General features: G+C 42.2%; 1 protein-coding gene and 1 long non-coding RNA gene across 4 annotated transcripts in view; one reads left to right on the top strand and one right to left on the bottom strand.

Moving 5' to 3' along the window:
* LOC125429058 overlaps nucleotides 1-26,984 on the top strand; it is a 63,509-nt gene that overhangs the window by 21,622 nt on the left and 14,903 nt on the right. For 2 of the 3 annotated variants that reach the window (XR_007243937.1, XR_007243939.1), the window contains exons 5-7: nucleotides 2,727-2,879; nucleotides 9,502-9,570; nucleotides 19,374-19,434. This is a non-coding gene — a long non-coding RNA (uncharacterized LOC125429058). Of the gene's footprint in view, nucleotides 1-2,726; nucleotides 2,880-9,501; nucleotides 9,571-10,155; nucleotides 10,237-19,373; nucleotides 19,435-26,984 lie in introns of all 3 variants that reach the window. The other variant, XR_007243938.1, reaches the window with a different exon arrangement.
* LOC125429055 (myosin-3) overlaps nucleotides 1-26,984 on the bottom strand; it is a 41,562-nt gene that overhangs the window by 7,425 nt on the left and 7,153 nt on the right. The window contains exons 8-33 of the mRNA XM_048489818.1: nucleotides 25,181-25,273; nucleotides 24,869-24,932; nucleotides 24,691-24,789; nucleotides 23,142-23,245; nucleotides 22,922-23,060; nucleotides 22,122-22,240; nucleotides 20,856-21,005; nucleotides 20,267-20,437; nucleotides 19,876-20,185; nucleotides 19,659-19,735; nucleotides 19,039-19,126; nucleotides 18,830-18,947; nucleotides 16,575-16,698; nucleotides 16,354-16,490; nucleotides 15,763-16,018; nucleotides 13,944-14,186; nucleotides 13,511-13,687; nucleotides 12,695-12,840; nucleotides 11,759-11,849; nucleotides 9,676-10,065; nucleotides 9,436-9,562; nucleotides 8,496-8,614; nucleotides 5,413-5,609; nucleotides 4,964-5,147; nucleotides 2,479-2,644; nucleotides 411-535 (exon numbers count right to left, since the gene is read on the bottom strand). Coding sequence (XP_048345775.1) covers nucleotides 411-535; nucleotides 2,479-2,644; nucleotides 4,964-5,147; nucleotides 5,413-5,609; nucleotides 8,496-8,614; nucleotides 9,436-9,562; nucleotides 9,676-10,065; nucleotides 11,759-11,849; nucleotides 12,695-12,840; nucleotides 13,511-13,687; nucleotides 13,944-14,186; nucleotides 15,763-16,018; nucleotides 16,354-16,490; nucleotides 16,575-16,698; nucleotides 18,830-18,947; nucleotides 19,039-19,126; nucleotides 19,659-19,735; nucleotides 19,876-20,185; nucleotides 20,267-20,437; nucleotides 20,856-21,005; nucleotides 22,122-22,240; nucleotides 22,922-23,060; nucleotides 23,142-23,245; nucleotides 24,691-24,789; nucleotides 24,869-24,932; nucleotides 25,181-25,273 — 4,014 coding nt within the window. The remainder of the gene's footprint in view (nucleotides 1-410; nucleotides 536-2,478; nucleotides 2,645-4,963; nucleotides 5,148-5,412; nucleotides 5,610-8,495; nucleotides 8,615-9,435; nucleotides 9,563-9,675; nucleotides 10,066-11,758; nucleotides 11,850-12,694; nucleotides 12,841-13,510; nucleotides 13,688-13,943; nucleotides 14,187-15,762; nucleotides 16,019-16,353; nucleotides 16,491-16,574; nucleotides 16,699-18,829; nucleotides 18,948-19,038; nucleotides 19,127-19,658; nucleotides 19,736-19,875; nucleotides 20,186-20,266; nucleotides 20,438-20,855; nucleotides 21,006-22,121; nucleotides 22,241-22,921; nucleotides 23,061-23,141; nucleotides 23,246-24,690; nucleotides 24,790-24,868; nucleotides 24,933-25,180; nucleotides 25,274-26,984) is intronic.

Below are 26,984 nucleotides of genomic sequence, written 5' to 3'. Positions count from 1 at the left end.
TTCCCGACACAGTAGGCGTAATGAGGCATGAGAGATGCCCACTCGGCATTTAAAGTCATGCTAAGTGATAATCATACTATGGGAATCATCTGTCAAGCAAATGGGTAGAAACTGGATTCCAGAGGCATAGCTCCAAGAGGGTGGGAAGGGGTGCAACGCACTGGGCACGTGCCCCTGTGGGAGTGTGGTGATGTTCTGGAGCGTGGCAGTGTTCTGGGGCTGGGGTGGGGGCAGAGGACGCACCGGTGCACCAGGCGCTTTTCCCCTTTGCTATGCCTCTGCTGGGTTCAAAATAGGTTCAATGCGGCGCCGGCTACAATGAATCAGTAATTCCAATCACCCCGAAAGGCCCAGGTGAAGCATGGTTGCCAACGACTGTATACATTCCCTTCCTTTATTCGATATCTTACCTCTGCTTCCTCTAGAGCCATCTGCATGTCAGATTTCTCTATCTCTATCTGCTTCTTGGCCTTCTCAAGTTCATGAATAGTTTTGCCATTTTCAGCAATTTGTTCTGTAAGATCAGCTATTTCCTCTAGACAATTTTGAAAAAATCAACAGAAATGGTTTAAAATGTGATACCTGAAAAGTTAAATGTCTCTAGAGTCACTGACATAAATACAAACACTGAAAAATACACTTGGAAAAGTTGTGGGACAAAACCAGGGTTGAGAGTGGTGCTTTCTTGAGTCAGGTTAAGAAAAAACTTCCCTTGCCTCACCAGCCCTGTTTGTACAACTTTCTTTGACTGTGTAAGAAATCCCAAACATACACAGGTATGTACTGCTGCAGGCCAAACAGTGCATGAACCATGGAATCACAGACAGAATCAGTAGCAATTCCTGTAGTTATGTTCATTTTTATTAACCACTGCAATCTAGAAAATTCTGCCAACTCTACCTATCATTATCTGGTTTGTGCATGATATGTGACCCTGTGAACACATTCCCATGGAGGGCCAATCTACCCATGCAGACAAAACAGTATTGTGATAACCAACTTTTCGTTGTCACACCAGTATTTCCAAGTAACCTCTCTGAACAAAGTAGCTGTTTCTGAACAACTCATTAACAATATCTGAGTATCTCTGAATTTCCCTTGTCTAGAACAGTTACTTTTGATTCACAACTTGAGATAGACACTAGAGGGCACTCTTTTCTAAGAATCAGGGCCTGCTGAACAAAATGGAGAGGGGGGGAGTGCTAGGTCCCTTGAGGATATGTCCTCTTAGTGAAATTATCACAATGAGATAAAACTTAGGTAGTTAGTGCAATAACAATACAATACATATAATGTATGAAAACTGGATTGCAGAATTAAACATTGCAAAAACAATTATACAATACAATATATTATACAACAGGCAATGCAATCAAGAATTAACAAAACTACAGAATAATGCAATAGAACAGTACAAGCATTAATAATGTAATGAAAATTGTGTTAAATTTTCCACATTCATTACTACTATCTTACTCCCTTTATAGGAGTTCTTATGTTTATTGATGCTATGTTTGTTGATGGGTTGTTGTTTTTTTGCTTGATGTTATGATGACTGATGTTTGGTATTATACTGTTGTTGTTCACCGCCCTGAGCCCTTCGAGGGAGGGCAGTATACAGATCGAATAATACAATACAATAATATGACACCTGTTCTATGCCCTGATTCAAGTCAGGGCTGCAGCCATGGCATGCAACTGTTCTGCTCCAGTACTGTTAGGCCAGTTGAAATACACATACCCATGATGGAACAGAAAAAATATGTATTGTTTTCCAATTTTTAATTTTTTAAGATTCCATACATGATAATAAATACAAAATAAGGAGCTTCTTTCATTACTAATAATTAAAAGCCTATCAATACACTCAACTAAACTTTTTAAAATGTGTAAATAATCCTTTCAATGTAACATAACAGTGGAATCCAATATGCTTCCCAACTTTTTATTTATTTCCAATTAACCTGACTAATTCACATTCTCCCAAATTTTCCTTGACCAATCCAGGTTACTTGGAAGATACTTTTCCAAAAACTTGCCAAGACTAGTCAAACATTTCTGTTTTCTTCCCTGTCAGGGTTTACAACAGGATCTTAGGAAGGGAGTCAGAACAATTTTGATTAGCAAAACTATCCCCTTTTCTCTCCTTCGCTCTGGCCTTGATCTGAATTAGACTCCACAGTACTGCTGTTGGTCTTTTAAAAGTGTTTGTGGCTAGTTGAATCCATGAGTATCTTCATAATTCCTGGCATTAATCCTACTTTGGGTTAAATCGAGATGAGAAGTTACTTAGTAAGTACCAATATTCATAGCATAGGGTTTTGTTGACAGGGACTTCTGCCTGCTATGCAACCAATGCACAGAGATAGTCAGGAGGAAAATGACAAACTTCATTTGCTCCTGAGATTTACTCTACATTATGAATTATTGCTTAGGGTCAAAAAACCAAGTGAAAGAAAGTCCAAACAGGGCACTCACGCTGTAAATTCTTGTTTTCTCGCTTGATTGTTTCTAGCTGATCCAGTGTTTCCTCGTAAGCATTCTTCATTTTGAAGAGTTCAGTGCTCAAGGAACGGGCTTCTTTTAAAGCTCCTTCCAGCTCTGACTGGCTCTCTTCATACTTTGACTTCCATTCTGCCAAAACCTTAATATTGAATATGTTTGGATTAATGAATCACCATATTTATTTTTTTCCTTTGTTTAACTGGAGCTTCTCTACCTGCTAGTTTTTTCTAGAAGCACAATAATAATCCAGATAATAGACAAAAGCACTCCTCCTGTCTGGTTCCACTGAGTCCTCCCTCCAGTCCCTCAAGGAGTAAGACATCCTTCTGTCTCTCAATCACACTGGGACTGGCCCACTGCAATCAGAAGAAATGGTGAGTTCACTAATGTTCATCCCTCACTTACTCCAACACAAATTCCTCAGTCACTCCACATATATGTGTGAAGCAACAATCACAGATCAAACTTGAAAGACAGAACTTTTACATCATCTAAAATTATCTCAAGCTCCTTTACAGTGGAGGATGTACCTATACTGAGTCTGACCATTGGTCTATCAAGGTCAGTACTGTCTCTGTAGATTGGTTGTGACTCCCCAGGCCTCAGGCTGGGGTCCTTCTCATCAGCTTCCATCTGATCTTCATTAACTAGAGATGCTTGGAAATGAGCTTGGCTACTTCTTCAGGCAACCACTGAACTATGCCACCTTCCCAAAACTGCCTCCCAGTAAACAATCATTAATAATTTACTAATTATGCATTGCACACTGTATGTCCAATCAACCCGAAATCAAGATGCCTGATTTGTTTCACATCCGTTTGAAAAAATACATTATATTGGTACCCCAAATAAGGGCATGAGACACCAATATACAAGTTAACTCATTTATTAATGGCTGAGGTGTATCACACTTCCCTGAATGAGTGCTATCTGCTGCTAACAAGCAGCCTGTTGTGGCAACTAACATTTTGGCAAACTTACTCTATCTACAAACCTAGCCAGATTTATCTCTGGCTTCATTTATCCTCACTTGTTCATGGAACAGTACCAAGAGGTGTTATGCCTCGTCCACAATGTGATTCTTGAGCAACTAAGGGCTCAGTTGATGTTTCTCAAATACCAGGGGTGGAACAGTTGGGAATAAGTGTCCCATCCCCACATGGCTCAGGGTGCTTGCCAATTATTCCTACCGATAGTAACATGCACTGTTCTTGCCAAAACAGGCTATGGCCTAACAAGTCTAAAGACTTAGAGAATACCCCCCCACACACACACACACATAAGAACACAAGAACATAAGAACAAGCCAGCTGGATCAGACCAGAGTCCATCTAGTCCAGCTCTCTGCTACTCGCAGTGGCCCACCAGGTGCCTTTGGGAGTTCACATGCAGGATGTGAAAGGAACGGCCTTCTGCGGCTGTTGCTCCTGATCACCTGGTCTGTTAAGGCATTTGCAATCTCAGATCAAAAAGTTCAAGATTGGTAGCCATAAATCGACTTCTCCTCCATAAATCTGTCCAAGCCCCTTTTAAAGCTATCCAGGTTAGTGGCCATCACCACCTCCTGTGGCAGCATATTCCAAACACCAATCACACGTTGCGTGAAGAAGTGTTTCCTTTTATTAGCCCTAATTCTTTCCCCCAGCATTTTCAATGAATGCCCCCTGGTTCTAGTATTGTGAGAAAGAGAGAAAAATTTCTCTCTGTCAACATTTTCTACCCCATGCATAATTTTATAGACTTCAATCATATCCCCCCTCAGACATCTCCTCTCCAAACTAAAGAGTCCTAAATGCTGCAGCCTCTCCTCATAGGGAAGGTGCTCCAGTCCCTCAATCATCCTCGTTGCCCTTCTCTGCACTTTTTCTATCTCTTCGATATCCTTTTTGAGATGCGGCGACCAGAACTGGACACAGTACTCCAAGTGTGGTCGCACCACAGCTTTATATGAGGGCATATATACACACATACACAAACTCCAGGACACTGTGAAGAAGGCCAAAAAAAGTCTCCTGGTCAATTTGAAAGAGGTCCCAAATTCCTATCCAGTCTCTCCACAGGTGACCAACATATGCCATATTATCCATGGGATAGTAGGCAGGACCAACTTGCAGCAGCAGCAGCTTGCCATAAACAGAGCAGAGCTCAAGTTGGGACTGGCACAAAGCAGGAACCACCCCTATAAGCTGGGAACTAAATTCTGGAGACTGTTCTCAGTAAATTAGATCTATGCATAGTGGCCTTATTCCAGGAGTCTGGCTTGATCTGAAGGAGTCCTACTAGGTCCAGAGAAAAGGGGTCTTCAACTGCATTTTAACTGCATGAGAGTCAGAATTCAGAAACAAGAGGCAGCACTTCAAGAATATCACAGACTCACACTTATTTGGGGATGAAGGCGTCTGATTATACCGTTCTTGTGAAGGCTACAAGAAAGAGAAGAACAGTGTTCAAAGCGTACCTTATCGAAATTCCTTTGCTTCTTATCCAGAGCAGCTGCCTGTGCATTGGCTCTCTCAACATCCACCATCATGTCCTCCACTTCACCTAGCAGCCTCTGTTTCGTTTTCTCCAGGGAAGCACATTTGGAGTTCACAGCTTCTACTTGCTCCTCAGCTTCTTGAAGCCTCTGGGCAAGTTTCTTCCTGAAAAAGGTTAGGGTCACAAAAATAACCATGTCAGAGTAGGTACTTAGGGGTGGTGAAAGTTCTTCTACATCAGGTTCAGTTTCCAAATGCCGTATTCTCCCCACCCTCCTGGTTTTATACCCTCAGATATCACTATGCTGACAGGCGGGTACATACATTGCATCGCTCCCATTCTGCGAAAGGAGGTGTAATTTATGTTATTGTAAAAAGGACAAATCTTGTCTTTTTTAACTACAGTGCCACTTCTTGCTCCAAGACCTACTTGGCCTCTTCCAATTCTTCTGTGCGTTGAATGGCATCTGTTTCATATTTGGTTCTCCACTGGGCCACTTCACTGTTAGCCTTAGACAGGGCACGCTGGAGCTCACTCTTGGCCTCTTGTTCCTCTTCATATTGTTCCCGGAGTAAGTCACAATCATGGCGGGCAGATTGTAAGGCATGGGCCAATGCATTCTTAGCCTAAGAATTCACAACAAACTATGCATTCATTTGCAACTGGATTCAGCTGATAAAATTCTTACACATGTAATAGCATACAGCACTCTAGTATTTTGAGTAACTCCTTGAATTATAAACATGATTTTCCTAACCAAAAGTATTGTGAAACAGAGGCCAGTGTATTCAAACAAAACTCATTCTTTGAGTGAATTTAGCAATTCCTGCTACAAGAGAACTGAACTGGCTTGGATTCAGTGATATACAAGCAGAAATGTAAATAAACTTAATTCTACCTGGGAAGGATTTTGTAAAATACCCAGCACTTTTCTCCCTATATCTCATAATGCCCAGAAGTTGATTGCACATCTTCCAAGCAGAAAAGTAGTTCATGTAACATGTTTAGCTTAACACAATTTACTAGCATGAAGGTTTTTTAATGCTTCCACTTGTACAAGAATCCTAGTACATGCAGAAATTTCTGGTAGATCCAAACGTATATTTTAAAATGGGGGGTGAGGGGGGGTTCTAGGAATGAATTAGACAGTATGTAAGAACAGCAGACCCAGTGAATTAATAATATCTACCCTACCCAGCAGTGGCAGAACATAAGAACATAAAAGGCTATTGGATCAGACTAGTGGTGCATCTAGTCCAGCATTCTGTTTCACACAGCAGCCAAGCAATTGCCCCGGAGGGCAAACACAAGAACACAGAGGCTGAGGATCTTTCCCTTCTGCTGCCTCCCAGTAAATCCAGAGGTTTACTGCCTCTGGATATGGAGGCTCTCTTCACAAAGGCCTTTTCCACATTCTCTGTTTCCTCATCTCAAAGTTCCTGTTTCTTTGGGGTTTTTAAAAAAATACTGCATATGTTTTACTCCCTCTAGTGGTTGATTCAATATAGCAGAAAATTAAATTTAACTTAGGCCCTTTCCGCACGGGCCATTTACGGCGTCCTGGGGACAGAAAAACCCCGTCCCCAGGGAGCCGTTTGCACAGGCGGCTCTGCTAAAACGCAGCAGCGCCGACCTGGCTCCCCTCCCTCACCCACAGGGCGGCATCAGGCCGCCTCCAAAAACTGGAAAACACCGCATTCCCGGTGGCGCGGTGCGAACAGCACCGCTGGGAACACACTGTTTTCCCCATCCCTCTCTCACTCACCTCGTCGCCTTCGTCGCCCTGCTGGCCTCCTAAGACCCTCCCTCACTGTCCTCCGACCCCTGGAGGCGACGAAGGCGACGAGGTGAGTGGGAGAGGGACGGGGAAGAGGCGGCACCATGTGGAGCCGCCTCTCCCGCGCCAGCCTCACCAGGGGCCGCTCGCACGCTGCTGTGCGAACGGCCCCCACCCCTCCATTAGCAGAATTCCTGCTGGTGCGGAAAGGGCCTTAGTTTCTTGCTGATTTAAGGAGCAGCTTTTTTTACTCTTGTTGAAAACAGGTGTGATATCATTTTGAGGGAGCAAAGCACATGCAGAGGGGACAAAGCACATATAGAACTTTTTAAAAAACAGATGAAACAGGAACTTGGAGACATGGAAAAGAGGCTAGTAAGCATTGATGGTTCTCTCCTCCATGAATCTGTGTAACTACCTCCCTTTTTAAAAAATCATGTATGCTCATGGCCTTCCCTGTTTCCCCTGATGCGGAATTCCACAGTCACTGAGTAAAAATATTCCCTTTTTGTTTGTTCTGAACATGTTTCCCAACAATTTCATTGAGTATCCCAAGTTTGTGAATTACGGGAGAGGAAGGGAAAAACTCTCTTTGCCTTCTCTGCCCCATGTATAATTGTAGGAATCTTTATGATGTCTCCCCTGAGCCATAATTTTCCTAGAGTGAATCATTCCAGATGATTTTTTCATAGGAAAAGTGCTCTGATCCACAATCATTTGGGTTGCCCTCCTTTGTATTTGTTTCCAGTTTTGCAATGTCCTTTTGGAAACAGAGCAACCAGAATTGCACCAAGATTCTAAATGAGACCACACAGTACTTTTTTGAAAGACATTACAATATTATCAATTTCACTTTCAATCCCCTCACCAGTTATTTCTTTCATTTAACATTTTCATTGAGTATCTCATAATAATCCCCTTTCAGTCTTAGTCTCAGCCACTTCAGACTCCATAATCATATATTTAAAATTAGGAGCTTTTCCCCTCAATAAACATCAGCTTGCACTGACCCATTTTGAGCTTCATTTGCCATGTGGTTGCCCATACTCAATTTAGACAGATCCTCCTTTAGCTCTTCACAAGCAGCCTTCATTTTCACCTTCTGAATAACTGGGTACCATCTGCAAGTTCAACCACTCCGCTACACTGCTCAGCCCCAATTCCAAATCAGTTCCAAATCATACTGATCTTTGTGGGATCTCACTGCTCACTTTCCTCTGTTGTGAGAGCTGTCCATTCCTTTCTACTCTCAGCTTTCTGTTGTTTAACTGATTTTTAAGCCATGGGAGGGATCAGTTCTCTTATCCCATGTTTGATAAGCTTACTGAGAATAATACATTACTGAGAATAATACATTCGACAATACATTACTGAGAAGTCTTTGGTGAGGTACCTTTTGGAAGTTCAGGTACATGTTTTCTATCAGATCACACTTATCCTTAGTCTTGTTAACCTGATTGAAGAATTCCAAGAGGCCAGATAACCTGGGCACCACCATAAAGAATAAACTAGAATGCATTCTGTGGTGAATTCTGACAATTCTGACCATTTTTTTCTTGCACTTACAGAGTTTTTACATTATAGGCTGAACATTCTTACAGGCTGGTAGATATCAGTTTTTAAGGTTCTAAAAATCTTCAAAAATCTTCCTGTGTTGATGTATTCTTTGTAATGAAATAAATACCGGTACCCGTATTTATGAGCTGGCTGACATACATTCTACAAATATTAATACCTTGCTCTCTTCCTCCAGCTGCCTCTTGAGTTCTTCTATTTGCTGGGAAAATGCTTGCTTACTTCTGGAAAGCTGGGAGATTATGCTCTCTTTTTCCTCGAGTTGTCGGGACAGTTCACCTGTGACCAAAAATGGCAAATTCTTATTGTCTTCTTTATGAAATTTAGCATATCTTATATTATACTAATAGTTGGCCAAATCTTTAGATACTTAAATATTGTGACTGGAGCTGTGAACAGGCAAGGCAGAACTTTCTTAAAGCCTGAAAAACGCTCCGAGCTTGCAGAAAAATCAGAAGGAGAATAATGTAAGTTGCTTTTGTCTCCATTGTGGAGAAAGGCAGGGGTATCAATGAAGTAAATCAATAATAAATGTAGCTGAAGATGGGAGGCAGATAAAAGGTGGGTTGGTGAATGGCTAAGTAGGAGAAATGAGGTAGGGGAAGAGGACATGGGGACTGCCAGAAGAAGGGAAACAGTGTAGGGAAGGGGATACAGGGGAAAGTGAGGTACCATCCTACACAAGTCCACAGAGGTGGAACAACCAGGGGACAGGGGAACACATTGCACTGGGCGCACACCTGGGGGGGGGGGGTTCCTCTGTCATTCACAGAGCAAATTCTGGAATTGGCCCTGATTAAACCTTGCCCAAATTAAGTGCTAAATCAGAATAATTATTCACTCCAGCAATAGGTTTAGACTGATAATCGCCATGATTCTCACAATATGTAGCCATCTTGAATTTAAACCAGTTTAGTCCCTTGAAATGCTGCTGTGTGAACTTATAGACCCATTGGTCCCTTGGGTTAATTTAAGGCTCAAGCTGAATTTGGGCCATGAATGTGCACCTGAAGATTTCACAGAATATGTACAAATGCAGCAAATGACAGAAAGAGCCTATTTGCATCTAGTGCCCCAACCCAACTCTTGTTTTTATTTACCTGTTTCAGTCTGCAGACGAGCTTTTTGCATGGTTAGATCATTTACTGTTCTCTGATTTTCATCAGATTTGACCTTCAATTCAGTGAGCTGATCCTCTAATGTACGGCACATTTTCTCCAAATTAGCCTGTGAAGGTAAGTATAATAGTTATACGTTTCCATGTTTCCATTTATAATGTCTAGAAATGTTTATGCCCATTTGCATTCATGTCAGAACTCCTTTATTTCATTTTCAAATACCTTAGACTTTGAAACAGACTCCAAGTTACTGGCTAGGTCATCAATCTCCATTTTCAACTCGCTTTTTTCCTTCTCCAGTTTTTGTTTGACACGCTGAAGATTATCAATTTGTTCCCCAAGTTCAGCAGTGCTATCTGCATGCTTCTTTCGGAGAGCTGCTACTGTGGCTTCGTGCTGCAGGGCAGATTCCTCCAAATCGCGCCTCATTTTCTGAAATTCTGCCTCCCGTTTTTTATTAATTTCTATCTGGGCAGAAGTAGCTCCCCCAGCCTCTTCCAGTCTCTCGCTGATCTCTTCCAGCTCACGTGCTAAGTCTGCCCTCTGTTTCTCTGCCTTTGCCCGAGTTGCTCTCTCAGATTCAATCTCTTCCTCCAGTTCCTCAATGCGAGCCTACACAGGAGAAAGACAATTTTATGGTTTATTCAGTGCTACTGATGTAGATAACATCTCATACGGTTTCATAATTCCTCCCCTGAAAAGGACAAGTCTCAAGGAACTCAAAATTGGTTGGGGAGAAGGCTATGGAGAAAAGGAGATACACAAGAGCACATATACTGACAGGTACTGAAGCTTGGGAATGAAGAAAAAGGTTATGATTAAGAGAATTTTTTAAAAAGGTGTGTGGGGGGGATATCCTTGAAGCCACAATTCACATGTTACAAAGACCTCGTGTCTGCCACTTCAGGATGCAAAAACAGCATCAGGTGGAAAAGTTGAAGTCCTTCCCCGTGAGCACTGTAGTCATAATAGAATTAAGCCTGTTGCATTTGAAAGGAACAAAACACCCATTTTATGTTTTCTTCGAAGGCTTCAGGGCAGGGGCGTGGGGGGGGGAATGGTGCCTGGGGCAAAATGGTGCCTGGGCCCTGTTCCCCCACAGGCCCCTGCCCCCTTCGGAATCCCCCAGTGGAGGGAGGGAGGGGTGGCATGCAAGGGAGGGGAGTGAAGGAAGGGAGGAGGAGGGGAGTGAGTGAGTGAGTGAGTGAGTGAGTGAGTGAGTGAGTGAGTGAGTGAGTGAGTGAGTGAGTGAGTGAGTGAGTGAGTGAGTGAGTGAGTGAGTGAGTGAGTGAGTGAGTGAGGGGGCATGCAAGTGAAGGGCAGTGAGGGAGGGGAGGGGAGTGAGAGGGTAGCATTCAAGCCCTCCCCACTAACTTTATTTCAGCCAGCAGCCAGCTGAAAAAACAGCCTGCTCCACTGCCGGGGTCTATCTGGTGGGGCGGGGGAGGGGTGTGGGATGACTCCCCCATGGAGCCTCCCCAGCAGAGCCCCACCCCCTGCCCACTTACTTTATTTCAGCCGGTCGCCAGCTGAAAAAACCGCCTGCTCCAGCCACCGAGGCCTGGCTGGTGGGGCAAGACAAAGTAAGGAGGAAGGGGGGGGGGGTTTAGGATGATTTCCACATCCCCATGTGACCTCAATGGCATGTGCCCATGGCGGGGAACCCCATCCTGCCCCGTTATTGCTATGCCACTGCTTCAGGGAGACCAAAAGGACTTCATAATGTGTGAATCAGCATGCACTGGTAGATCCTTGTGCAGAGGTGGAGTACCAGTAATAAGGAGCAGGACTGAGAAGGGGACAAAATGATTAACAACCCATAGTAGAGAAGCAAAAGTTGCAAGCAAGGACATGGCATAACAGCATACAACAACAAAACAATATAAGGTCAGGCCATTCTATAAAGAGTTTTAAGGGGAAACGGAAGATTTTGTGATGGATAGATGTGATGGATATGAAAGGTTATGAGAAGCAGTTACGTAAAAGTCCAGTTTCAGAGATGCAAATCTGAAATCAGAGTGCTTTAAGCACTGTAGTTCCACTGCTTTACATAGAAATGACTACAATTGAGCCCCTGTGATCCTATTTTTGCCTCTGCCAAGATTTGAGTAGCTGGTGAAAACACACATCTAGCCCAAACCTCATTAACCCTTGCCTTTACCTCTTCATTCAGCCGTTCCATATTTTACAAGCAAGATATAGATCATTATTCCATTCATACACCTTCATTGTGCCATCCGAACACAATTTCAAGTAAAAAAGACCCGGAATGAAAACTTAAGTATGGAGGAAAAACAACTCATGCCTGCAATTCTTTGATCTTCTTTTGTAGTTGGATCCCCAAATTTTGTTCATCTTCAATTTTGCTTTGGAGCTGGTTGTATTCAAAGTCCTTCCTGCAAAGTAACAGGAGAGGCAGCTGAATTAAAAGGCCACTCTTTAAACACAATTATATATGCATCTACAGTATACACAGAACCCTGTGGTGCAGAGTAAGTTGCAGTACTGCAGTCAAAGATCTGCTCCAGACCTGAGTTCAGCCCTGACAGAAGTTGGTTTCAGGTAGCCATCTCAAGGTTGGCTCAGCCTTCCATCCTTCTGAGGTTGGCAAAACAACTCATGTACTCAGCTAGATGGAGTAAAGTGTAGATGGCTGGGGAAGGTAATGGCAAATCACCCCATAAATATTGTCTGCCTAGTAAACATTGTGATGTGATGTCACCCCATGGGTCTGTAATGACGCAATGCTTTCAAGGGGACTACCATGAGGGAAGGCAACATGGTATAACTGGAAAGCTAAACAGAGTCAGTACTGGAAAGGGAGGGCCTTTCCCCTCTTACGTTAAGCCCCGCGCTACTCTCCTCAAGTAGCCCGGGGTCCCCCGGCACTCCCCATTACAGGGGCGGCGACAGCGCAGCCACCCTGACACTTTCGCGCCCCCTCAGCACGCGGCATCCCTGGCGTTCTTGTAAACGGGGGCGCCTGAGTGCGCACCAAAAATGACGCGCGCTGACAGCAGCGCGCGGCATGGGGGTGTGTGTGTGTAGTAAGTGGGGAAATGCCCGAAGACATCCAAGGAAGCTCTGTAGAGGAAGGCAACAGCAAAACATGTCTGTTTCTTAGTTGCCCTGAAAGCCCCTTGTTGGGGTTACCATAAGTCAGCTGTGACTTGATGGCACTTTGCGCACACACACACACACACGCGTGCACACACACACATGCAGTGTACACAGTCCATACTTCTTCAGCTTTTCATCCAGTTGCTGTTTATCATTTTCTAGATCCATTATGGATTCCTGGGCAAGTTTCAAGTCCCCTTCTAACTTCCTCTTGGCTCTTTCCAGATCCATGCGGATTTTCTTCTCCTGTTCCAAAGAGCCTTCCAACTGCAAACACAGGCATAATAATAGTCCCAATCTGGTTATAAGAGTTATTAGTTATTACTAGGATTTAACTGAGTATTCACAAACGTGAAGTGAGCCTTCCTAGGAAGGACTGGGCCCTTGCCAGCAGAGGTATAAGCATTTACATGACCCCATCCCCTAGTTCAGTGGTGGCGAACCTATGGCACGCCAGTTGTTCATGGACTACAATTCCCATCAGCCCCTGCCAGCATGGCCAACTAGTTTGCCACCATGGCCCTAGTTTGTATTCTGATAGGACAGAAAGGCAAAAGGACAGAAAAATCCCATGTGCTATGTGAGCACAAATACAGTGCACAATAAGAGGTATCCTTCCTCTGCTATATTTCTGCAGGTGTTATTAACATCTCTTGCCTTAAAAACCCTGTGGGATTCAAGCTTTGACTTGAGGGCAGTACTACCAACACTATATTTCCACATTAGGATTCCCTCCCAGTTTAAGGGCCATTCTTTCAAAATGTCCCCTATCCCTCCTTTTCTTTTGTATTCTTTTCAAGAATACAAACTGCCAGGAGAATCATCTAAACCCAATTTGTACAAGTTCCCCTTGGGGAAATATGAAGGCTCAAGCATCCATTTTGTTTAATCAGAAAGGTTTGCTGCAGTCTAGGACCACTGGGAAAAGTATTCTCACATCATCCACTTGCTGTTCCAGCTTGATTTTGGCTTTAGTGAGTGTGTTGACTTTGTCCTCCTCCGCCTGTAAGTCATCTAGAGCTTGCTGATGGGCCTCTTGGAGGGCTTTCTTCTCCTTGGTTAGCTTCACAATAGTTTCATCCAAAACTGCCATCTCTTCCGTTAGGTTTTTAACCTACAGAACACAGAATTAAAATGCTGATAGCCTAGGGAGTTCATGACAGCATACAGTATTCTTCTCCTCTTCCAGTTTATCCTCACAACAATACTGTGAGAGTGTTTAGTCTGAGAGAGAGTAATTGGCACAAGATCACCCTGTGAGCCTTGTATTTTGGTGGGGATTTAAGCCGAGGTCTCCTCAATTCTAGTTTGAAAGGCCTGTTATTTCCTATAATTAACAGTTTGAAAAATGTAATCTGGAAATTAGTTACCTTGTTCTCAGTGGCATGCTTTTCCTTTTCAACCTTGGCCAGTGTCAACTCAAGATCATCAATGTCTTTCTTCAGCTCTGAGCATTCATCTTCCAGCTTCCTCTTCTTGGCTGTCAACTCAGCATTCATTTCCTCTTCATCTTCTGCTCGTTCAGTCAACTCCTTAATTTTGGCTTCCAGCTGGATTTTGGTTTTGATCAACTGGTCGCATCTCTCCTCAGCATCTGCCAAATTTTCACTTTCCTTAACAGAGAAAATAAAATGATAGCCATTGTTCAGCTACAAAAAAAGTAGTATTCTGCTTCCTTTAAAGTTTAATGTTCAAGGTATCTAGCAGCTGTGATACTTTTATGAATTTTAGCTTTACAGTCAGGATCCAAATTAGTTTTTATGCTCAAGATGGCTTTGAGATGTTTCTCAAATGACAGCCCCTCATGACGGGCATCAAAAATGGTTTGTAACAAGGCATGGCAGTCTGCTGATATAACAATCTCACTGAATACATGCAAGCTCATAAATTTTCCTAAGTAGTTCTTCAAACCCCAGCCGTAATCATTCTGTAGCTTCCAGTTTGAACAGACATGGTGCTTGTCTTACTAAAATATTATCTTCTTCTACCTCCTTTCTTCCACATTCTTTTAACCTTCAGTAATTTTTTTAAAAATCTTTATATTAATGACACTAGAATGTTGGTTTAAAATGATGTTATCCCAGCTTCAAAAGACAAGGAAAACACAGAAAAAAACAGAAGAAGAAAAGAGAAAAGAAGAGAAAGGGAGATGTTGGGAAATGATATGAGGTCTAACATTCTCTGTAAAATTTCAAGGATGAGGAATGTGTTAATAGTCTCCAACCTCTCTTGAAATGGTGTGTGAACGAGTGGGTTACAGCTGGCTGTGTCCATCTTCCCACTCATAATATTGGTTTGACTTTCAAGATTTTCACTGGTTTTTGCTCAAATACCCATAAATAACTTCTTTAACTGGATAAAGGAAAGACTGAAGGCTGACCTAATCAGCCTGCCTAGCTCAGCATGCTGTAGAAAGAGAATGTTTGCTCTGTAACAGCTGGTGGAAAGACTTCCTAATAAAGCAAGGGGATCTCTTCTGGTTAGAGCAAAGAAATGACAGAAGACAGCTTCAGGCAAAGGAATGGCGGAAGGCTCGATGTCAGAAGATGGCAAGGAAGGGTCAGGGAAGTGGAGAAAACATCCCAGCAACTGGAAAAGGCAGCAAATGAGATGGATTTATTTATTTAATCTACCAATTTTACCTTGCCCCTGTCTTTCTCACTAAAAGTAAGCTAAGTGGCTTACAATGTGTGTGTGTGTTTGTCTATCTATATACATCAGTAATAAAAATGCGAATATTCATAGAACAGCCAAGCCCCACTCCACATACCCATAGTGTAGATGGATAAGTAGCAGTGTGTCAGAATTCAAAAACCAGAACCTATTGGAAAGAGAGAAAGGACTGAGCAAGCTGAAGCTCTTAGAAAAGGACTCCTGAACTGGTGTGGTTATTGAGACAGGGAGTTGAGAGCCAAATGAAGGATAAACAGAGACCAGCAGGTCAAGAACAGGTATGGAACACATTGCCACAGGATGCTGAACATGGTCTTCTAGCATACATGGCTTTTTAAGAAGATTGGAAGGCAGCCAGCTGAGCACCTCCAGGTTTAGCGATAGTCCAGTTCAGGTTGTATATGATGCTAAAGACTTGTAACAAGAGAGGGACTGATCTATCATGCCTTGTTCATGAATTTCTGTTGGACTTCCAGATGATCACCATTAACATACAGATGCTGACTAGTTACTTACAGATTGCACTTGAAGGTGCAGATCATTCTTCTCTTGCAGCAAAGACACCATTTTCTCCTCCAGTTCTTTCCTTTTGGCTTCAGATTTAGCAAGCTCCTCTTTGGTTTTCTCAAATTCTACCTTCATGTTAGCCATCTCTTTCTCAGCCTCTGCACTCCTTAACAGTGGTTTGATCTTGAAGTACAACTTCATCCACGGCCAATGCTTGACATTCATAAATGAGCGAATGTTGTACTGAATGGTGAAGATTGCTTCCCTGGAAGGAACCAATCCATGCAGTTAAAAGAAAATGCAGGTTTCCTAAGTAAAGCTCTCGTACAGAAGCCTTGATTGTGATTTTTCAAGGAGGACACAAATAAATACTGAAATGTAACCAACCTGTTCCCTTAACTCAGATCTGTACAATATGCTTCAGAAAGGAGAAATAGAAATGTAATGAGGTAGCATTTCCAATGCTTTTCATTGCTCTTGTAGTAGATCCTATTTTTCCCTTTTGAGGAAGCATAGCAAGAGGGACGGCTGGACATCTAAAAAGTCAGAGATCTACAGTGCAAACAAAGCGAAGTACAGCAGAAGAGAAAGATATTTTACCTTCTCTCCACCATTTTTTGGTATTCCACTCTCATAAGGTATCCTCTGCACACAGCCTGTGTACGAGTAATGAGCAAAGCTAGACGATCGTCTCGCATCTCTTCCAAAAGGCCCAGCAGCCCAGCCTTAAAGAAGACCTAAAATGAGAATAAAAAAGTAGAAAAGCTACCGTGCACTGTTTAAAATGTGTGCCTGAGTTCTCAACATAGCAAGCAGCTTACTTTGGTGTGTCCAAATTTGTACTGAGTGTGGTCGATATCAATAGATCCCAGCAGTTTCTCACAGGCTTTCTTGCTGTCCATAAACTGGCCCTCTGGGATAGCACTAGCATTCAGCACCCGGTATCTATTGAGTTAAATAGAAACAGTCCATTGGAGCACTAAAATCAGGAAGAGGAAGGAGCTTTGTCTTACTGGCACACTTTTAATATCCTCTAATAGTTTAGGTGACAGTTTAGACAAAGGGAACCAGATTATGCCCAGACTAGCCTGATCTCATCAGATCTCAGTAGCAAGTGTCAGGGATTGCATCTATTTGATTGAGATATATTCTTACCTTAATGTAATCGCTACAAGATATATGTAACCGGCCTGCTATATGTTACCACTGCTGTATGGGGACATTCTTTCCTGGATCTTTTCTTTATGGTTTCACTTGCTAAGTAGATAACTATGCTTACCCTGACACTTCTGGTCTCATGGGAAACAGGAAATTCCATTGCTATATGGGGGCAGGATGCCAAATGGCTTTATCTCTATCTGTCGTCGACCTTGGGGTGTCTCAGCCTCACAATAACTCTTTCTCACATTCTTTGGGAAAATGGGAGGGGGATCATTTCTGGATAAAGGGGATAGCAAATGCCAGGTTCAGCAGAACTGGTTTTTCCAATTTAGGGGCTTTGTTACCTACCAATAAATGTTGCTGATCAACAGTACAGTGTCCATTTATTGATTCACAGTTCGAGACCTAATACTAAACAGGCTTGAACCTGGCAAGTATTTGGATGGGAGACCTCCAAGGAACACCAGGAGTACCAGGGTCATGACACAGACAATGGCAAACCACCTCTGAACATCTCTTGCCTTGAAAACTCTACAGGGTCACCATAAGTCAGCTGTGACTTGACACCCTCCCCCCATTTTTTTAAGATTATGGCTTGACAAGTTTTATCCAGCTATTTCACTGGTCTATACAAAATGCTAAAGTGGAGTTGTGTTGTAACAATTTAGCCAGTGCAATTCAGCATTACAATATATACTAGTTATATAAAACATTTCTGTACCACCTTTTATTTGTTTTTTTGCTTGTTTACTAAAACATTTATATCCCACCTTTCCTTTTGGTTAAAGGCAGCTTATAATAATAGTTAAAACATCTCCAGCAAAAAAACAAAGAGCCTCAAACTCTTCCCTCCTCCTCCATTAAAAAATGCCTACTATTCAAGCCCCCTCAAAATCCCTGGCAAAAAAGCAAGCCTTGCAGGGCCTTCTGAAGATCTCCAAAGCGGAAGCCCCACTTTCCACTCAATTCAGACTCCCCAAGGCAGCAACCACAAAACACTTTGACAATCTTTAAAAAAATTACATAGGCTCATTCCGCACGTGCAGAATAATGCACTTTCAAACTGCTTTCAGTGCTCTTTGAAGCTGTGCGGAATGGCAAAATCCACTTGCAAACAGTTGTGAAAGTGGTTTGAAAACGCATTATTTTGCGTGTGCGGAAGGGGCCATAGATAGATAAATATAGACACAGAGTGACATTTAAAACAAATAAAATATAAACACATTAAAATATACGGATTTAAGAACATACAAACAGGGAAGGGAATAATAAGAGTTAGTGAGGGGCAACAAATAAAATAAAATTTATCCACAAGCAGAAAACAACAAGAGAGACAGAGCGAGAGAGATTAATCTCCCCGTGGAGGGAGTTCCAAAGTTTTATTACTGCAAGTAAAGATGGCCTTTCTCAGGTTACTATGCATCTGGCCTCCAATGGTGGGGACTCCCAAAGCAGGGCCTCCAGAGATGACAGGAATGGTTGGGTAGGTTCATATTGGAGTAAACAGTCCTTCAGGTATGGTGGTCTCAAGCCAAGTTCAGTGTCAGCACTATGAGTGGGGTCCAGAAGGAAACTGGGAAGCAGCATGGATGGAATAAGACTGAAGTGGCATTGTTCTTATGACCCACTCCAGTCAGCATTCTGGCCACACCATGCTGTACCAATTGTAGTTTCTGGACAGTCTTCTAGGGCAACCCCATATAGTGTGCATTGTAGTGATTTACTCAAGACATTAGTGAAGGTATGTATCACACTGCCAAGATCTTTCTTGCCCTTATATATAAATAAAATACAAATTGCGATGTTAAACAGAGCTCTTGGGCAAAGGAACAGATGCCTTAAAAAGGACCATTTGCTGCTTGGCTTGGTTTAGCAAAACTCAGTTCAAATTGCCCAACAAACTAAGTTGACAGACCTTTGTTTAAAATCCCCATATAAGATTCTGTTTGGAAAGCCTTTCCTGCAGATTCGAATGCCTTCAAGCACTCCATTGCATCTCAGTTGATGCAGGACAAGTTTATGATCCATGGCACCTGTTGGATGAAAGAAAATAGCAGAAATCAAGCTTTCCTTATAGTCTGTTGAAGCCTTTCTGGAGATTCACATGCCAAATTCTTTAAGTACCTGGTGTTTTGGTTTCGTTGGGGATGATACAGCGCACAAAATGTGGGTGAGTTGTCCGCAAGTTGGACATCAGTTTGTTTAAGTTTTCCTGTAATTTGGACAAAGTGACTTCCAATTATCTGTAACTTCTAACATATTTCTTATTATTAAAAATCCTTCTGTAGCTCGAAGCTGTTTTATACTGTTTTCCAGACTATTCACATAATAGAGGTGCCCTGGTTTGTATATTTTTTTGTTTACAGACATTTTCAGGTTTATTTTAAAGTATCTGAAAGAAATTTTTAAAAGTGAAAATATCTGCACCTTTTAAAGGCCTGTGGTCTTTTTCTTTTCAGGCAAACCTTTACCATCCCTATTCTTTATCAATAGAGGAAAATCATCCCAACATGCAGCAAGGTATCGTCCCTATTCTAGACATCCTACGGCTTTGGTGATCAGCCATTTAATCTAGCAATATATTGTTGCTAATACTTATATACATTTTTTGCCTACCTAATTAATGGAAATTCTCTCTACAAAATGTATTTAATGAGCTAGATATTTCACATATACAACTATGCCAGAGTTTTGGGTATTATCTGTCTAATCTTAAGGAGAATAACTAAGAAGACATTACCTACCCTGAACAGGGCAGACACAGTTTGGAAAGAAGACCCCTTCTTCTTGGCTCCTTTCTTCTTAGTACCGCCCGACTCAGCTGGAGAGCAGGACACAAGTACAATTAGTTGTCTACATAGACCAGCTCCATTGCTAACCTTGCACATCGTGCTGATGGAGTCCTCAGCCAAAATGTGATAAAAGAACTCAACGACAAGCCAAGAGAACCATGCAACTTACCATCTTCCAAGGAAGCAAAGGCAGCATAAAGATTAGCCAAAATCTTGATTGATGACTTCTGATAGAGTGCCACAACAGTTTCATTCAAGGGATCTTTGTTCTTCTCCAACCAGCCAGAGATATTATAGTCCACAATTCCTGCATAGTGGATCAGGGAGAAGTGAGCCTCAGCCTTGCCTTTGGCAGGTTTCGGCTTCTGGAAATTGGCAGATTTCCCAAGATGCTGGTCATAGAGCTTGTTCTTGAAGGATGTGTCAGTTGCCTTAGGAAACATACACTCCTCTTCCAGGATGGAAAAGATGCCCATTGGCTACATTGAAAAACAAAATACTTTAATGTCAAGTATCCTCTGAAATTAATATTTATTTAACGAGTCAACAGTTATGTGTACCTTCTCAATAAGCTCAATGCAGGCAGCCAGATCCATTCCAAAGTCTATGAAAGTCCACTCAATTCCTTCTTTCTTGTATTCCTCTTGCTCCAGCACAAACATGTGGTGGTTGAAAAACTGTTGCAGTTTCTCATTGGTGAAGTTGATGCACAGCTGCTCCAGGCTGTTATACTAACACCAGAACATATTGTGTTAATACTGTTAATCTGGCCTCAAAGATATGCAGGTCAGCAGCATTTTGATTCATTGTTTAACAGAACCTAGGCAGATCAAGAGCCTAGGCAGAGGCTGCACCTGGAGAATCTCTTCCCAGATGACTTCAGACTCTTTGAGGTTGGGACAAGGCTGTGGCTATTAAGGATGTGCATTTTTATTCATCTGCTTATGAGGCAAGGCAGAGGGGCACAAATAATATATAATTAAAATGCTATGGAATTTAGCAGGAACACGGGGCTTTCTTTGCACTAGGCATGCAGGGGTTCTGTGAGAGTGGGGGCAATGCTATTCCATTAAATTGGTAGGTCCATCTGTCTGGATTGAGTGCAGAGGATAGACATAAAAGTCTTGAAGTTGCAGTGGATCGCCATACCTCAAAGATTTCAAAGCCTGCAATGTCTAAGACCCCGATGAAGTGCTGTCTGGGCAACTTTGTGTCCAGTTGTTGATTGATGCGGCCCACCATCCAGAAAAACAGCTTTTCATATACCGATTTGGAAAGGGCATTGACAGCATGATGTACCTGCAGACCACAATTCAAACAATTAGTTCACTGTCAGTATTTCTGAAAAAATCAATGTGTAAAAGTTAGTGATTTGCTACCCAGTGTAGAAGGAGCGAACTAATAATAACAGTGAATCAATCAGTAACACCAGGACAGGACGTTAGTATTAGAGCACTGCCCACCAAGTTCCTTCTTCAAGACAGGAGGGAGTGGGGCAGAAAACGTTGTTTTGTCACAGGGCTATCAAAGATATCCCAGTCAAAAGGTCAGAGAGATCTTAAAAAGAAAGACCCACTGGAAGAAGATAGATTATAATGATACTGAGTATCCATGATTTATGGTAATTATCTGTAAATATAGACATGTCTCTATTATTTAAATCTTGCTTTCCTGAAACTCTCACCTATCTGAATCCACTCCATGGCTCCACACTAGTGTTATATGTCTGAACAGCTTTACAGCAATGTTAATCCAGACAGAATGGGTTATACGAGAGCTATTCAAATACAGTTTCTCTAAACGGGTCATTCTGAACTTGAGAATATACAAACTGAAAGACATGTATCTTACTTGAGTGAGAGAATGCATGAACACACGAAGCTGACTCATACTGAATGAAAGATCAAGGTTAGCAATGCCTACTAACACCAGCAGCAGCTGTCTAGTCTATGAAAGTCCACTCAATTCCTTCTTTCTTGTATTCCTCTTGCTCCAGCACAAACATGGGGTGGTTGAAAAACTGTTGCAGTTTCTCATTGGTACGGAATTTAGTAGGAACATGAGGCTTTCTTTGCACTGGGCCCTCAGGGGTTGGGTGAGAGTGGGGCAATACTTGCAGAGGCACCAGCCAACCCTCTGTCTATTCCATGAAATTGGTAGGTCCATCTGTCTGGACCAAGTGCAGAGGGCAGACATAAAAGTCTTGAAGTTGCAGTGGGATTTTACCATTCTCAGATAGAAGTCATTCAGGTAACCTATAACCTGTTCTTTTTAACTGGACATGCTGGAAACTGAACTGGGTACCTTCTGCATCCAAACCAGATGCTATGTCCCTAACTGAGCCACGGTGCCACCCCAATGGAAAAATCCCTCATACAAGCTAGCAAGCATTTCTGGCCTGCTGGACAGACTCACCTGGTCCACAGTTTGACCTTTGGTCACATATTCATTCCCCACCTTCACTCGGGGAAAGCACAGGGCTTTCAACAAATCAGCAGAATTCAGACCCATCAGATAAGCTGCCTTGTCAGCCTCTACAAAACAAATGTATGGGAATCAAATAAATGGGAAGCCCTTTCAGGACAATCAGCACAGTCAGCTTTATTGGTACTGGTTTGAAAAGACAGAAAGCCACTCAAACTTCTGATCAGATCACAAGGACAGGCCAAATTAAACATAAGGCCACCTTGAAAAACTGTGTTTTTTAAAAAAAAATTAATGGTGTTACTTCAAAAAGTACTAAAATCACAAAATAAAAAGAAGCAAAAAATAATAATAATTAAATCCTATATTAACCAAATAAGTGCAGCTTAATATCACACACTCTCTCTTCCCAAAAATGTCTCCCACCCCTGCAGCTTATTTGACATGCCACTATTCAAAAGATGAGCACAAGAGGTTCTATGTTATAAAGAAAGAAAGAATGGCTATAACTTATCAGCAAAAGCAGGGAAGAGCTGCGTGCAATCTCTCTCCCCAGTGTACTGTCAAAGGCTTTCACAACCGGAATCACTGGAGTGTTGTGAAGTTTCCAGGCTGTATGGCCGTGTTCCAGTAGCATTTTCTCCCGACATTTTGCCTGCATCTGTGGCTGGCATCTTCAGTGTTCACTGGAAGCACTTCAGGAGTGGTTTATCCATTTTGCATTAAAAAATCACTGTCCACAAGATCTGAAAAATGATCTCTTTGAATGGTGAGTGCCATGTGTTTATTACCTTCTGTGCCATCTGGCTCTGCCTGCTCCTCTCGTGGTTTCTGCTTAAACTTCATGTTTCCATAATGCAAAACTGCCCCTGTCAGTTTATAGATTCCAACCTTCTCATCAGCAGTGAAGCCCAGGATATCTATAGCTGTCTGTAACATACAACAAGATGGTTTATGCAGCTGTTTGCTAAAATGATTCAATCAGTAACTGTAATAAATCACTGTACTCACATCTGTAGCTATTAGCTCCTCTTGGTCATCAATGCTTTGCACTGAGATCTCTCCTTGACTTATAAATGGGTAGTCATAAGGGTTGGTTGAAATGAGAAGCATTTCTGAAATGAAAATAGAAAATACCGTATAATTGGCACTGAACTAAGTTTAAAAATTGCAGAACATTTTACAATTCACTTATAAAAGTGGAAATAACAGATTGGATTGTACAGTTCATGAACAGGGCTCTGTTTGCAAAAGAGATCTTTTCTATCTCCTGCTCCCACAGCAGCTGTTATGCCCCATGAAATGTGCCCCTGGGATTCAAGGAATCCCTAAGCAAGCTGGGGTCTGCAGTGGAAGTGGGGTATTGGCAAAAATCACACCCACACACCCACACACACTTTTGATTCCCTTCTTTGTAATAATGAAATCATATGACTACTTACTATACTGTGGTGGTCATAAAGTAGTGGCAGCTTTTCCTATATGGGAAACCAGTCAGTGGCCCATTACACACAAAGTCTTTGCTGCGTAGTATACAGGCCAGTGTTTGCCGCAGCAAGATTTCTTGTACAGATGTATTTTCTGGAACCCCACTTTTACTTTCCACTCTCTTTGCGGCAAGTGAAACCACTTATAGCATGATTTAAATCTTGCTTTGCTGCCAGAGCAGGACAGATTTGCCAGTGCTTTTCCCCTTCCCATGCCCTCACAGCATTTTGCATCCCCCCTTCATGCAACACTTTGCATCCCCCCCCTTGCATCCCCCCTCATTTCTATTTTCCTAAGTACATTGATCAAGAGCTTGATAGCTTCATCTCCCACATGTTTAGTGGGGGGGGGGGACCCTCATCTCTGTCTAACATGTGTATTCAGTCTCTCCTCCACCAGCACAGTCTCAGCACAGCACTGCCTAGCCTCAGATGCCAGGTGCTCTGGAGCCTTTGCCCTCACCCCCGCCTCCACGCTGCCGGCTCCTTCCTGCCTCTCTAAAATGCACATATTGAGAGTTGTCATCATCCTCTTAATTTATTCTATTCACACACTGAACGTGTCATTTTTCGTTTTTTGTTGTTGTTTTGAGGGGGATGTCTGCAAAGCTATAGCAGCACAAATATATGCATATTGCAGCTTCTCTACTTGTGTCACCATAGCTTTGCAGACAAAACAAAAAAGGGGGAAATGACACGTGCACGGGATCACTAAGCAACACAAACTTTTGTCATCTACTTTTTAAGTGAAATAGCAAATGGATGAGCTGCAAGCAGAGGAAACCTTCATGGGGATTCTTCACGAAGAATCTGCTGCAGCACACAAAATGGTAGGTGCCACTGTGAAACTGACAAGAGTTCCTTGCAGCAGGCAGGCAAAAAGATTCATTTGGGCTGGCAACGTTTGTTTTCTCCCACACTGTGGGAACACAAAATGCCAAAAAGGATCTTTTTATAATATTCTAAATACTCTGTATTTATGCTATGTGGAATCCACCATTGTCTTGTCTCCTATTACAAAACTTAGAAGATGCTTCTGTCATACCTCTTAATATAAATGGAATCTTACTTACCAATCAGTTCTGGCTTTTTGTTGGACATAATCTGATAGAAAATGTGGTAACTTCTTTCAGCCTTGAGCTGAAAAGTTACTCGTGACTTTTCCAGCAGATCTGAAATAGAGATTTGTGTGAATTTTTGTGTATCCAGATTTGATATGAAACCCCCCTATCTTTCAGTGTAATTACTTACAGGTTTCGATATCTGCAGAGGCTAGTTTTCCAGTGGCACCAAAATGAATCCGAATGAATTTGCCCTGGCCAAATACAAAAATGAAACAGTCAGCACAAAATCCAGGGATTTTTCCAGAACAATCCTAAAGATACTTTTCTGTGAGTAAATGCTATTGAATAACAAGGGCTTACTTCAGAGCTGTCTCGCTTAGGCTTGAGAAATATTTGTCAATATTCAAAAAGACACCCCCTCTTCTAAGGACTTACATGCTATCAGGTCTGTGGAAGTGCATGGTTGGATACATGCCTCTGTAAATATTATGCAACTTACAAAGCGAGAGGAGTTGTCATTTCTCACAGTCTTGGCATTCCCAAATGCTTCCAATAAAGGATTGGCGCTGATGATTTGATCTTCCAGTGTCCCCTGTTTGAAGAAATATTTTAAAATCAAAATCACATAATAATTGAAATATTTACAGTGCATGTATATGAGTAACTCTTGCCCAAATTTTCTGCAGGCAGTATGGTCCAGAGATATTAAACTGCAGCTTGTCTTCACTAGGCATCCTAATTTAAGACATATTGTTAAAAGTTTGATTTCCACAGTAGCTTTGAATAAAGAATCCTTTAAGTTGTTTCAGTCTTCAATTTGTTTGGCTAATCATAGGGATCTCAATGATTTGCATTTATGTAACACTCACATGTTCAGAGGACTATATATACACTATCCTGTTTTATTCTTTACAGCAGTAAGGTAGGCCAATGCTGCAATGTCCATCTTGCCAATGGGGTGTTGGGCGCACCCAGAATGGCTTGTCTGAGGCCACTAAGTGAGCTCAGAACTGCTGGTGGAGAGAAGTTACAAAATTCCTCTGACTCATGAAGAAAGCCGGTCTTGTGATTTGTTTTCATATTGCATTTGGATTGGATCTGATTTGAGAGGGAACTCAAGACAGAATCTTTGTCAGCTGGTCCATGATGGCTCTTAACAACCATTGAGTGAGTTGATGGCAAAAATATAAACACAGGCTTATTTGCTTAATCACAGTGCTGTACACAGATTAGCTCTGAACTGATACTGAAGCATAATGAGGGGGAAAGTCTTAGGCTATTAGAGGACCGTGATTCACTTCTGCTTTATCTCAGATGACTGATCTTAAGTTTGGAAATGTACGTGAAGATGTTCATAAACAACTGAGTCTGGCTAGTACGCTAAGAGATTATGAGCTTAAGATGACAGTAACGTGATGGGGCCTTCCATGGCATTGGGTCATTTATTAGCATCCTGTGATCCCCTATTGGATGTAACACAAGAAGACTTGTGTGGAAATGGTTACAACACACTCTTCAGCCACTTATAGGCTCATTTCATTTGCAGCGTAAATGAACGAGACCATGACTTCATTGTGTACAGCAAGTATTATACAAACTATACAGTGCCTATATATACAGTTTAATATAGTTTGGAAGCTGACTCCCTTCTTGGACACAAATGGCCAAGATATGCTGATCCAGGCAACAATTCCCTTAAATCTGGACTATCGTAACACACTCTTGACCAGCTGAAAACTTCAAATTGATAAGGACCTAAGAAGAGTCCAGCTGGATCAGACCAATGCTCCATCTAGTTTGGGATCCTGTTTTACACAGTGGCCAACCAGTTAACCAGGAGTGTCATCAAATAGGCATAGATGTTGCTTTATAGCATTGATATTCAGAGGGCTACAGCCTAGGGTCGCCAGGTCCCCCTTGGCCAGCAGCAGGAGATGGGTGGTAGGGTTGCCAGATGAAGGTTGGGAAACTCCTGGAGATTTGGAGGTGGAGCCTGGGAAGGGACCTCAGTGGGATTCAATACCATGAAACCTGCACTCTGAAGCATCCATTTTCTCCAGGGAACTGATCTCTGTAATGCGGGTATGAGCTATAATTCTAGGAGATGCACAGGTGCCACATGGAAGGTGGCATCCCCACTACTGCCTCTGGATATGAAGGTTTGTTTTAGTCCAATTATGAACCTATCCTTCACAAATCTATCTGATCCCCTGTTAAAGTAATCAGTGCTCATAGCAATAATTATGTCCACTAGCAAGGAATTCCATAATTTTATTACTTGTTCAGTAAAAAAGTATTTTCTT

The sequence above is a fragment of the Sphaerodactylus townsendi genome, linkage group LG03 (assembly GCF_021028975.2).
Source record: "Sphaerodactylus townsendi isolate TG3544 linkage group LG03, MPM_Stown_v2.3, whole genome shotgun sequence".
Taxonomy (NCBI): Eukaryota; Metazoa; Chordata; class Lepidosauria; order Squamata; family Sphaerodactylidae; genus Sphaerodactylus; species Sphaerodactylus townsendi.
Note: the sequence above shows the minus strand (reverse complement) of the source record. Positions and strands in the feature narration are given on the sequence as shown.